This window comes from Oncorhynchus masou, chromosome 3 (genome assembly GCF_036934945.1).
Source record: "Oncorhynchus masou masou isolate Uvic2021 chromosome 3, UVic_Omas_1.1, whole genome shotgun sequence".
In the NCBI taxonomy this organism is placed as follows: domain Eukaryota; kingdom Metazoa; phylum Chordata; class Actinopteri; order Salmoniformes; family Salmonidae; genus Oncorhynchus; species Oncorhynchus masou.
Genome location: NC_088214.1, coordinates 36,146,417 through 36,160,442, shown reverse-complemented (window position 1 = coordinate 36,160,442; position 14,026 = coordinate 36,146,417). Strand labels below are relative to the sequence as shown.

At 42.4% G+C, this 14,026-nt stretch overlaps 1 protein-coding gene across 2 annotated transcripts in view; it reads left to right on the top strand.

The window, feature by feature from the left end:
* dpydb (dihydropyrimidine dehydrogenase b) overlaps window positions 1–14,026 on the top strand; it is a 137,634-nt gene that overhangs the window by 109,756 nt on the left and 13,852 nt on the right. For both annotated transcript variants that reach the window (XM_064939191.1, XM_064939198.1), the window contains exons 16-18: window positions 4,972–5,055; window positions 13,386–13,506; window positions 13,885–14,004. In XM_064939191.1, coding sequence (XP_064795263.1) covers window positions 4,972–5,055; window positions 13,386–13,506; window positions 13,885–14,004 — 325 coding nt within the window. The remainder of the gene's footprint in view (window positions 1–4,971; window positions 5,056–13,385; window positions 13,507–13,884; window positions 14,005–14,026) is intronic.

The window sequence follows — 14,026 nt, the reverse complement described above, 5'->3', positions numbered from 1 at the left end:
AGGCACATGATAGTTCACATGTTCCAGAATGTATTTCTGACAAAAAAATGTCATTTAGATTTATTTTTTAACGTTATGTTCAAATGCCTCTCCTGTGAAGTAATGACTTGCGACATACGCCTAGTTTCCTGAAACGACACGAGTCACATTGTACATTGAAAGTTCTGTGAGCAAATCATTTCATAAATAAATGAAAACATAATACAAAACAAGAAACACGAACAACGCACAGACATGAAACTGAAACAGAAACAATTACGGCTGGGGAAGAAACCAAAGGGAGTGACATATATAAGGAAGATAATCAGGGAAGTGATGGAGTCCAGGTGAGTCTAATGACATGCAGGTGCGCATAACGGTGGTGACAGGTGTGTGCCATAACGAGCAGCCTAGTGACCTAGAGGCCAGAGAGGTAGCACACTTGACACACATCTCCAGTTTTTCTCAATCTCATTAAAGCATTTTTTGGAACAAAGAAGACAATTTTCAAACAGAGTTCGCAAAACAGTAAATGCGTTTTCAAAATGTTGTTGATTTCTCTCAATATAAATACATTCATCAAAACCATATAATATAATAAAAATTGCAAGTACATTAATCGAAAGAACAAGATTGGTTGTCTTAACAAGATTAACACAACCAATCACTCAATCAAATCAATCAATCAAATGTATTTTTAAGCTCTTTTTACATCAGCAGTTGTCACAAAGTGCTTATACAGAAACAGCAAGCAATACAGATGTAGATGCACCATACTTATCTCTTCAGTCCAAGCAGACCAAACAGAAAGTTAGTATGTATTTTGAAAATCCTACTAGATTTTGCAGTCACTAAATAATTATGATCAAAATTGGAAGTACAACAATCCCAAGGTGCAGAATTATGGTCAATTATGCTTCTTTAATGCATATTTCACCAAACAATTTCATACAAATCAAATATTATTCCTGCACATTGATTGCAGGATTCATTCAACAGTATCATCACAATCCAATTCTATGTATTCAATACAAAGGCTGGTTTGCTAATTTTTTTGTAGGCTTTCCACATTTTGTTACGTTACAGCCTTATTCTAAAATTGATTAAATAGTTTTTTCCCTTATCAATCTACACACAATACCCCATAATGACAAAGCAAAAACAGGATTTCTCTGTACTTTGCTCCATTCATCTTTCCCTCAATCCTGACAAGTCTCCCTGGCTCGGCCACTGAAAAACATCCCTTCAGCATGATGCTGCCACCACCATGCTTAACCGTTGTCATGACTTCCGCCAAAGTCGGTCCCTCTCCTTGTTCGGGCAACGTTTGGTGGTCGGCGTCACCGGCCTTCTAGCCATCGCCGATCCACTCTTCATTTTCCATTTGTTTTTTTGTTTTTTTTTACACACCTGGTCTCAATTCCCCAATTACATGTTTATTATGTAACCCTCTGTTTTCACCATGGTTTTTGGGCGTGATTGTTTTATGTATGTTCGGTCCGTTATTGTGGGCTCGGTATTATGACATGTTATTGGAATATTTGAGTAAAGTTACTTGTGTTACGCATCTCTGCTGTCCTGTGCCAGACTCCTCTGCACCAGCTACACCCAGACTATTACAACCGTAGGGATGGTTCCAGGTTTTCTCCAGACGTGACGCTTAGCATTCAGGCCAAAGAGTTCAATTCTTGGATTCATCAGACCAGCGAATCTTGTTTCTCACAGTCTGATCGTCTTTACGTGCCTTTTGGCAAACTCCAAGCGGGCTGTAATTTTCCTTTTACTCAGGAGTGGCTTTCGTCTGGTCACTCTACCATAAAAGCCTGATTAGTGGAGTGCTGCAGAGATGGTGGTCTTCTGTAAGGTTCTCCCATATTCACAGAAGAACCCTGGAGCTCTGTCAGAGTGACCAACGGGTTCTTTGTCAAGTCACTGACCAAGGCCCTTCTCCCCCGATTGCTCAGTTTGGACGGACGGCTAGCTCTAGGAAGAGTCTTGGTGGTTCCTAACTTCTTCCATTTAAGAATGATGGATGGCCACTATGTTTTTGGGGACCTTCAACGCTGCAGACATTTTTTGGTACCCTTCCGCAAATCTGTGCCTCGACACAATCCTGTCTCGGAGCTCTATGGATAATTCCTTGGTCATGGCTTGGTTTTTGCCCTGACATGCACTGTCAACTGTGGGACCTTATATAGACAGGTGTGTGCCTTTCCAAATAATATCCAATTAATTGAATTTACCACAGGTGGACTCCAATCAAGTTGTAGAAACATCTCAAGGATGATCAATAGAAACAGGATGCACCTGAGCTCAATTTTGAGTCTCACAGCAGAGGGTCGGAATACTTATGTAAATAATGTATTTTTGTTTTTGCAAACATTTCTAAAAACCTGATTTCGCTTTTCCGTTTAGGTTGTATTGTGTGTAGATTGATGAGGAATTGTTTAATTTAATAAATTTTAGAATAAGGCTGTAACGTAACAATATGTGGAAAAAGTCAAGGGATCTAAATACTTTCCGAAGGCACTGTACAGGCCTTAATCCACACCTAAGTAAAGTTTAGAAGGACACAGTGTTGAATCTGATGACTTAGGAGTAACCCAACTTCAATCTCTGCATGCCCCCAATATTATAAAAAATGCAAACAATTAGACAGTCCCCAATGCCTAGATCTTTCCATATATTGTACATAGTGTGATACTGACGGGGTGATTTAGAATTTTGTGCAGTAGCATTTACTGATACTACTGCACTGGAAACAGAGAACATAATTTCACACGTTTCTCTTCTGGTGAAAACAATGTGTTTATATTCTGTGAACCAAACACTTAACAGTGAATTTTGTGTTCACCGAGAATATTTGTATTTCAATTTTTGCTAAATGTGGTCTAAGATATGCAAGTCAGGTACTAAGGCAAGATCAGAAGTTCTAAAAATGTATTTGAGCATTTGATCATCGCCGTTCCGTTGTACGACTCAACACAGATCCAACAATAGCTTGTATGTTGATTGAGAAAAACTGTAACGGATGGATTCCCTCCAACATGGGACTGTTAGCTAGCTCCTGGTGAGGCTGTTGCTAACCACTAGAGCTTATGGTCTGATAAGGGGCTGTACTGTGCCTCAAACAGATATTCTCCAACAAGACTTACTTTCAGCTTTGAGTCTCTCCAACTGAATAGGCCTTTTATTAATGTCAGCCTTGAATTCATTCAAAAATGCTTTTTATTTTCCCAGATGAATTGTCTATCAAGGCAGCCTTGATGTGATAACATTTTCGATAGTGAGGGCTAGTTTAGCTTTGATCAAGCTGGGGTACTTAAACTCTGTCGAAGTTAACGTCAGCCCTAATAAATGAGCTGTGTGTGTGTGTGTGTGTGTGTGTGTGTGTGTGTGTGTGTGTGTGTGTGTGTGTGTGTGTGTGTGTGTGTGTGTGTGTGTGTGTGTGTGTGTGTGTGTGTGTGTGTGTGTGTGTGTGTGTTGAGGCCTCTGGCTCTGAAGTGTAGCGTATCTGCAGAGCCCTGAGATGTTCACAGGCAAAATGAGATACACCTGCTCTCACAGACAAACATAAACAGACACACACACACAGCGTCCATCATTCTGGACAGCTTAAACTTAATGCGTAAAGATGAAGAGCAGTGAATCGCTTCCCTTCCTTCTATTGTCTTGGTTATTAGAATGTTGATGTCTAGGGTTTAGCACTATCCAATGCTGTCTGATGCCATTTACATTGACTGGCGCAATCAGGTGAGCTCACGGCGACAGGGTGTACTAACTAGTCAACATTAATGACTTAGTGTATGTGGAAATGTTAGGGATGGCAGGTGATCAAATGATGCAGATATGCTGTCTTTCACACAATTCTTTTAGGCATGAGCAAGTCCATAAGAACAGTCAATGTTTTATGTTTGCCTGAACGATGACCCACAGGTATACAGACTTTGTTACTCATTGCCATCCGTTTAAAAAAACATGCCCTCCCCACAGAGAAAGATGAAAGCACACTTTTAGGAAATCCGCCAGCCCCTTTTAGGAAAACTGTCCACTCTCCTCTGCTTTTTGGCTCAATACATTCCCCTCTCCCATCCATTTAGCTTAATTAACCATGGAGTTTAGTTTGAGGTCCATACGACCAACATGCCCCCTCTCCTGAAAGCTGACTATGATAAATAGTTATATCCGGCTATCCAACCACTCTCTCCCCCTTCTCCTTTAGAACGGCTAAAACCCTTATTATTCATTCTTGCTCTCTAATGGCTGTCAGTTGTGAGGAAGGCCATAGATTGTGGTGCCCTGACATTCTGCAGGCATGCTGGATGGGACTGAGAAATAAAGGGTCTCTGGAAATCGTCCCGATGCTTCCGCCATTTTGATTCATTGTCAGAACGCTTCTCCACAGTGTAATTGCCTGTTGAATGCCTTATTTCGTACTCTCCTTCCTCCCATGAACCACCGCTACCCATTTCTCCTCTCCCATCCACCAGCACCATTATTTTATAGCTTCTTTGACGTGTCAACAACAAGTTTCCACAGCTATTTTAAGAGTGTTTTTTTTAAGGTGTTAGGCACTCGTTTTCCCTTTGCAATGATCGGTTCGCATCTCAGTTGAGTCTGTCTTTGAAATGTGTTTTCCTGCAGTATCCCCGTGCTCATGCATGCAGTGTTTTTATTTCTGTTGCCATTGATACTAATGTAGATGTGTCGTGTCGTTTCTTTTACTTGTATCTTTGCAGATGGCATGACAGGTACTTGAGAACTGTTATGTTCGGTAGTCATCATTTATGCTATGCGAAGATTTTAACATGTCACAGTAAAATGTACTCAAAACAACTCTTGGGGACCGAGCTGGGATGTTCCCTTGTTTCCTTTTATCACAGAGAAATCACATCGGGGAGAACCCTAATCTCCACTCTTAAGTCGAATTGTCACTGAATGTCCCATTGACATCGATGCAGCTGCTGGTTGTGTGTGTGTTTTTCTGTCTAGGACTCCGGGGCGGATGCACTGGAGCTCAACCTTTCCTGTCCCCATGGAATGGGAGAAAGGGGCATGGGACTGGCCTGTGGACAGGTATCTACCATCACACTGACACACACACTCCTCCAGTGTCACACACTCTGGCAAAACCATTTAATTACTTAGACCTTTAAATTCCTCATCCAACCCTTTCTGTCCTGGGTCGATCGTTCGCCATTCTTTAATATGCATTCAATACACATAGCCAATTGCTTTGAAAATACAATTTTGTTACACCCCAAAAATATTTATTACAGAATTCCACTTGAGATTCAGAGAAACACTCTGATGAATACATACACTCATCTTGTAATAAACCCTTAAAAGTTACAGATTAAAACGATTTAAACAAATGTGTCAAAATCCCCAAAATGGGCCTGAACCAAAAAAATCCAATCACTACCACAAATGTAGCACTTGGTGCCTTTTCTAACAGCAATGCTGTGATTTGACTTGATTTCCTCCATCTGCCGCCTTCTTACCCTGGCAGTTTGTGATCGCCAGGGGACTTGGGCCTGTTTCCCTTTAAACACGAGACAGAACCATTGTGCCCCCTGCAGTGCTCATAAATTATGATGAGCACTGCAGGGGGCACCGCACTGTGTGTGGATCCCCCCTCTGTAAGGACACAAGGCTAATCACAGGCCTCTGCCTCCTGGCAGGTAACCTCTGCGTGAACTAAAGCAAGGAAATAGCATTTAATCACACCGACGGTGGCCACACACATATAGGCACAGAGAGAGAGGGAGACACACACACACACACACACAGGATGACATCTTTTTCAGATTCTAAGACAATGCAAGGGAAATGATTTAATGACACATAAGCATGGGATTACGGCTGCTTGCTGGTACATCTTCCAGGATGGCTAACAACAAGCTTTGACCTCCCAGCACAAAAGCTATGCTACAGAACTAACCACAGGGAATGACCATCTGAAAACAGATCTCAATGCTGGAGGTGGCATCAATTTAAGATCTTACAAAGACTAGAACTACAATTATATCATTATGCTGGCTAGGCCTGTGGATGTTAGTAAGACTACAACATACAGTTGAAGTCGGAAGATTACATACTTTTAGGTTGGAGTCATTAATACTCCACAACTTTCTTGTTAACAAACTGTATTTTGGCGAGTCGGTTAGGACATCTACTTTATGGATGACACAAGTCATTTTCCCAACAATTGTTTACAGGCAGATTATTTCACTTATAATCCACTGTATCACAATTCAAGGCCTACCTTCAAACTCAGTGCCTCTTTGCTTGACATCATGGGAAAATCAAAAGAAATCAGCCAAGACCTCAGAAAAAAAAATGTAGACCTCCACAAGTCTGGTACATCCTTGGGAGTGATTTCCAAACGCCTGAAGGTACCACGTTCATCTGTACAAACAATAATACGCAAGTATAAACACCATGGGACCATGCAGCCGTCATACCACTCAGGAAGGAGACATTCTGTCTCCTAGAGATTAACATACTTTGGTGCGAAAAGTGCAAATCAATCCCAGAACAACAGCAAAGGACCTTGTGAAGATGCTGGAGAAAACAGGTACAAAAGTATCTATATCCACAGTAAAACGAGTCCTATATTGACATAACCTGAAAGGCTGCTCCACAAGAAAGTGCTCCAAAAAGCCAGACTACGGTTTGCAACTTCACATGGGGACAAAGACTGTACTTTTTGGAGAAATGTTCTTTGGACTGATGAAACTAAAATAGACCTGTTTGGCCATAATGACCATCGTTATGTTTGGAGGAAAAAGGGGGACGCTTGCAAGCCGAAGAACACCATCCCAACCATGAATCAAGGAGGTAGCAGCATCATGTTGTGGGGGTGCTTTGCTGCAGGAAGGACTAGTGCACTTCACAAAATAGATGGCATCATGAAAAAAAAAATTATGTGGATATATTGAAGCAACATCTCAAGACATCAGTTAAAGTTAAAGCTTGGTCGCAAATGGGTCTTCCAAATGGACAATGACCCCAAGCATACTTCCAAAGTTGTGGAAAAATGGCTTAAGGACAACAAAGGTATTGGAGTGGCGATCACAAAGCCCTGACCTCAATGCCATAGACAATTTGTGGGCAGAACTGAAAAAGCATGTGCGAGCAAGGAGGCCTACAAACCTGACTCAGTTACATCAGCTCTGTCAGGAGAAATGGGCAAAAATTCATCCAACTTATTGTGGGAAGCTTGTGGAAGGCTACCCAAAACATTTGACCCAAGTTAAACAATTTAAAGACAATGCTACCAAATACTAATTGAGTGTATTCTGACCCACTGGGAATGTGATGAAAGAAATAAAAGCTCAAATAAAGCATTCTCTCTACTATTATTCTGACATTTCACACTCTTAAAATAAAGTGGTGATCCTAACTGACCTAAGACAGGGAGTTTTTACTAGGATTAAATGTCAGGAATTGTGAAATACTGAGTTTAAATGTATTTGGCTAAGGTGCATGTAAACTTACGACTTCAACTGTAGATAGATAAGAATAGAGAAAATATAGATAACTGAAATTAGTTCGTTTTGTGGGTTTTGGACACGTGTGCTACTTTAATGTGTTATGTCCGTGGCCATTACCACAGCCCCCAGGTCAGTTTTAATTTTAGAAAACAAATTAGTGATCCTCACGGGGAGAGGGGCTGGCTGTGGCACGCTTCTCCATCAGCAGTCCAATAAACATATCTCTCTCTCTGTCTCTGTCTCTGTGTGTGTGTGTGTGTGTGTGTGTGTGTGTGTGTGTGTGTGTGTGTGTGTGTGTGTGTGTGTGTGTGTGTGTGTGTGTGTGTGTGTGTGTGTGTGTGTGTGTGTGTGTGTGTGTCCACTGATACTACATCCTCCACACAGAATGTACACACATATATAGTGTACTGAGTGCAGACACACACATATGCTGACACACACGGTATACACACACACATAATTAAAGGTATCACAGCCTAAGCCCAAGAAAGAAAGCAGTACATAGTTACATGCCTTCATATTGCCTTCCCCAAGGCCTAGGAGCTGTCCATGGTCCTGCTTCTCATTCTCCTGTGATTCCCTCTCACTCTCCTCTGAAGGCCTAGGAGCTGTCCATGGTCGTGCTTCTCATTCTCCTGTTATTCCCTTTCCCTTCCTCTGAAGGCGTAGCCCACAAAGCCTCCAAAACTCTATCCCCCCTCCTCTATTCGATCTATGCTTTGTTCTGCGCGGATAGATCCCTCTCCAGCTCAGTGCAAGGAAACCATCTTTTACTTCTGCCCCAGTCACTTTGATGGGCCTTTCCCTCAATACAGGAGTCACATTGAAGTATTGTGTTAAAACCGAAACAAAAGCCCCCCCGAGATCAAAAGTAGACGATGTGCCCGAGGATCAGAGCTATTGCCTTGCTGCACAGGCTTTTTTTTATGGAGCCGTTGATATATAGTGGCACTTAATGTCCCTCAACACCACGAGATGGTCTTCCTGGGCCTCACCGCACCACCCACCACCCTGTAAAAGAGACAAAGGGAAGCATATGTCATATTGGCCCATGCAGGCTGCACTGGATCAAAAATGTAAAGCTCTACCAAAGAGGACACCTCTCTCTGGGCTTGTGTGGCGTGTGGGAGGGGTATGATGAGTTAGGGGAGGCCTAATGGTAGGTTGCTGCAGGAGGCAGTACTTTACATCCACATTGTTGAGAGAGGTCCTTGCAGGCCAGGGGCTTTGGTTGCTGCACACACACTTGCAGCACACACTTGCAGCCCAAAGTCTTTTAAAAGCTGTCACAGGAGTGTGCGTGTGAGTGTGTGTGCCTGCTTCACAGACCAGCATCGCCACCCTCTGTGAGGACATTAGGTTCTTACCACAGCATCTGTTAAAACACACACAGTCTTAGCCTTCCAGGACAGGCTTGCTAGTGTTTTTTATACAGACAGACACACACACACATGCACACACACACACCTATTCCTTTCTTCTCGCAAACTGCAGATGCACCCCATTCTCCAACATCCCTACACATTATGGACATGAAAGGCTGTTTCTTCCCCTGATCTGTCAATCCTCTGTCATTACTCCAGCTGTTGACATAGCTATTTACACTGTTTACCCTCTCTCTCCCTTCCTCTTCCTTTCTCTTGATTCCCATCCCTCCTTCATCTCTCTCTCCGTCATCTCTCATTTTCTGTTTCTTGCCATATACACTGAGTTGCACCTTTTGCCCTCAGAACAGCCTCAATTCGTCGGGGCATGGACTCTACAAGGTGTCAAAGCGTTCCACAGGGATGCTGGCCCATGTTGAGTCCAAAGCTTTCCACAGTTGTGTCATGTTGGCTGGATGTCCTTTGGGTAGTGGACCATTCTTGATAAACACAGGAAACTGTTCAGTGTGAAAAACCCAGCAGCATTGCAGTTCTTGACACAATCAAACCGGTGCACCTGGTACCTACTACCATACCCCGTTCAAAGGCACTTCAATCTTTTGTCTTGCCTGTTCAACCTCGAAATGGCACACATACACAATCCATGTCTCAATTGTCTCAAGGCTTAAAAATCCTTCCTAATGTTTTGTACACTCAGTGTATTTGTTAACTTTTATTCACACTTGCCATTCAAATTCAAAGAAGCTTTATTTGCATGATCCCATGTTGAATAATACATTACAATCAACAATAAAAATCATCCGTTCTCCCTCTTTCACTTGTGTTCTCTCCATCACTCCGTTTTTCCCATCCATATACATTCCAGTTTCTTCCCCCGGTCAGGCTTTCTCATTTGTGTTTCGCTGCCAGCCTTGTTAAAAACACATGCCGCCCACATCCCTCCCACGACCCACTCTGGTGGACACACAAACACACACACACACACACACACACAAATATAAGTGTATTCGCACACGTATACACTAATGATCACATACACACACAGCGGAACAGAGTTCACACTTAGAGAACCACAGAGAAGGCTCTCGTTGGGCAGAAGACCTGCACTGTTAAATAGCTGTTTAGTATGCTGTGCATCACCCAGATTTTAATGGTTTCAACGGACAAATGCTACCTCAGGCTAATCACATTGCCATATACAAGTATCACAAACACAGATTGAGTCACTATAATAATAGTGGCACCAATCACTATAAAAAAAGATCAAATATCATACCCCGAAGACATGCTGACATGCTAAACTCTTACCAACAACAGGGGAGGATAGCATGTCTTGTGGTTATGATCTTTGTCCCTCTGTAACTCATAATTTTTCACAATTCATTCAGGATTATCCATAACCATGGTAGCGTCCACATTTAATGGGGAAGTGTTCAAAAAAAATATTGATTCATTTTTTTACAGCTTTTTTCTCCCCAATTTCGATCTTGTCTTATTGCGTCACGCGTCCTCCGAAACATGCCCCACCAAACCGCGCTTCTTAACATCCACCCGCTTAACCCGGGAAGCCACAAGGAGTATCTAGAGCACAATGAGCCAAGTAAAGCCCCTCCGGCCAAACCGTCCCCTAACTTGGACGACAGTGGGCCCATAGTGCGCCGCCCTATGGGATTCCCGATCACGGTAGGTTGTGATACAGCCTGGGATTGAACTCAGGTCTGTAGTGACGCGTCTAGCACTGTGGTGCAATGCCTTAGACTGCTGCGCCACTCGAGAGGCCCTAAAAACATATTCTACTGGAAGAAAGTTATCTGAAACAAAACCAAAACAAACGGCAAATGCATCAAACAAGTAGTCACTGCATGCTAGGAATATGGGACCAAATGTGACCGACTGCCTTGATTCGTATTTATGTAGCAATATTTGAAATGGTGCTTTTTTACATACTTAAGGGATGCATGCGGCAGCTGAAAGTTGATAAACTTGTAACCTCACTTTTGAGAAAATGGCCTTTGAATGTTTTGGTACCTACTGGAGGGCTCTTCTTTGTCTACACCCATTCCGCATCGTTCACATCCTCTTAATCTTTAGCCCCCACCCAAACTCTGACCATTTTTACTCGCCCTCGCAGAGTTGGTTAGGCTGTTTTCATGTTATCCAGAGCGTTGGTGACTGTAACTGTGCTGCAGGCAACAATTTAATTACGCTTTTTTTGCCAACGTTTACTGACTCCAGCCATATTCAACGGGTGTTGAGAGTTCGTAAATTCATCAGTTATTCTGCGCTTTGGCACACTCAGACGAGAGTGCTCTGAAATTACACTCACCTGAAATGGTTGCTTGCATAGTGGAGTCTTTTGTTAAGACATGTAGATAGCTAAACAATGAACCATAATCCCAAATCATGACATTACTACACTGCACGAATCTGCAGATAGCTAACCAACCAGGTTCAATGTTAGCTAGCTAACATTAGGCTAGTGAGCCAACCAGCTAACGTTAGCTAGCTAACAGTACACTTTAACTTGAAATGAAACCCCTTTTCTGTCAAAATTAGAAATGTGTAATATATGAACATGTAGCTAGCTAGACTATCTTACCCGTATACATAATGGACAGACATGTTTCCTGTCGGATGACATGGTTGCCCTTAGTTGGAGATGTAATCCGGAGACAGGTGTTTTCTTCATCTCCTTAGCTATCATACTCGAATTCCACAGATTTCAAAACTCGGTCTTCCAGAAAGTGGAGAGCAACACTTATGCAGTTTTACTACACGATACATTTTTTTATAAGTATTTTTAGACAGGATTACCTAGACATACTGACCTGCTCAAATAGACAGAAGCGTGCTATACGTCAGACCAATCCAAAGTCATCTCTCGACATGTCCAGTCCACTCATTATTTCAGCCAATCATGGCTAGCGGTAAGGTTGATGACTTTTTCTGTGGCTAAAACAACTAGGCTCATAATTTAACAATTGTATTTGTATTTACAGATGGCATACAAGTTTGTTATTAAGGCACATGAAAGTTCACATGTTCAAGATGGCATTTCTGCCAAAAAACACATTTTGATAATTTAAAAAAAGGTTACGTTCAAATGGCTCTCCTGTGAAGTAGTGACCTGTGACATATGCCTAGTTTCATGAAATGGGTCACAAATACCAAACTTTTGACTACTTTATTTATAAGAATCTTTAGGGGTGTCAATTGTTTTTGATCCTTACCTTTTGAGAAAAAAATATATTACTTGTCTTTCTTTGAGCAATTGTATTAGTATGAAGTAATATAATTTCCCCCTTTTTTTGCATACAAAACAACTCAGTATTTTAATTATTTATGTTATACAGTCATGATTGCTCATCTTTAACAAGGTTGTCAATAACTTTGGTGTGGACAGACAGGCAGCCTTTACCACAGTACCTTGGGGATATGGCTCAGCCATCATCAATCTCACTTCAGTTAACACAGGAGAACAAAATACCACTGCCAATGGGTGAACAGTATGTGCCAACAAGTAGAACTGTGTCCTGAGAAAGGGTGCAAAGAAAGAGAGAGAGAGGAGGAAGAAATAAGGAAGGGAGAGTGGTAGAGAGAGAGGGAGAGAGGTAGACAGAGAGACAGAGGGAGAGAGAGAGATAGAGAGAAAAGTAGAGAGAGAGAGGAGTTTGATAAACATTTGATTTTTTATTTAACCTCTATTTAACTTGGCAGGTCAGTTGAGAACAAATTCTTATTTACAATGACGGCCTACCAAAAGGCAAATGGCCTCCTACAGGGACGGGGGCTGGGATTAAAAATAAAAATAAATTAAATAAAAATATAGGACGAAACATACATCAAGACAGACAACACAACACTAAGTAGAGAGACCTAAGACAACAACAGAGCATGGCAGCAACACATGACAACGCAGCATGGTAGCAACACAACATGACAACAACATGGTAGCAACCCAACATGGCAGAAGCACAAGATGGTAGCAGTACAAAACATGGTACAAACATTATTGGGCACAGAAACAGCACAAAGGGCAAGAAGGTAGTAAGTAGAGAGAGAGGTAGAGAGAAGGGTAGAGAGCGAGGGAGAGAGAGGAGGAGGAAGACAGAGGGAGAAAGAGCAACTGAGCTGCTATGAAAATGCAACAGTGGAGCTGCAGGGTCTTTGAAGGAACCTGTATTCTTTCCACTCAGAGCTTAAAGGAGGAACTCAGACAGAGCTGTGTGTGCGTGTTTGTGCGCGTACGTGCTTACATTATGACAAAAAGGGTATATTTGCAAAAACCTGTCAAACATTTCAATGCTACAACAGATGGAGGTTGGTTTAGTGGCCTAATTCCTCACAAACGTCAACATTTTCGAAACTTCACAAGTTAGCACTCGTGAAAAATGGGTGAGATCATCCTTTTTAAAATGTTGAGCCAGCAACACCCCTCTTCAGAGGACAACTTCATTATACTATACTAGAAGTGAAATATTGTATTTATTTCCTCAAACTGATCCTGAATCTGTTGTTATAGGATCCTGTGATGGTGATGAACATCTGTCGGTGGGTGAGACAGACCGCCAAGATCCCCTTCTTCGCCAAGCTCACGCCCAACGTCACCAACATCGTGGACATTGCGAAGGCTGCACACGAAGGTAACGACAGTCCAGAGTCTCAGAGTAGGAGTGCTTATATAGGATCAGTTTTGCCTTTGACATGAATATGATTATGTGGACAGGAGAATCCTAATCCTGGATCAGCACTCCTACTGTGAGACTATGTGAAATCCAATGTGATTGGCTGTTGACGTTGTCGGTCCGAAATGAAACGAGACCTAGCTTCAAATCCCTGCCCCCCATCCTCTTTTTTCTTATTTGTTCCTTTTTTTCCTCATGTTGGGAAAGGATGTGAAGGGAGGTTGAAGTATTTCTAGAATGGGGGGTGGAGGGGAAGGTGCAGCAGACAACCATTTTTGAATGACTGGAATTTCAGCAATATCAAGCTCAATAGTGACTGTGGTCTTGTTGTTATAGGAGGGGCAGATGGAGTCACTGCCACCAACACAGTGTCTGGAATGATGGGCCTAAAAGCTGACAGCACCCCCTGGCCTGGCATCGGCAAGGGCAAGCGCACCACCTACGGAGGAGTGTCTGGTAAGTAACACGCACCCACACA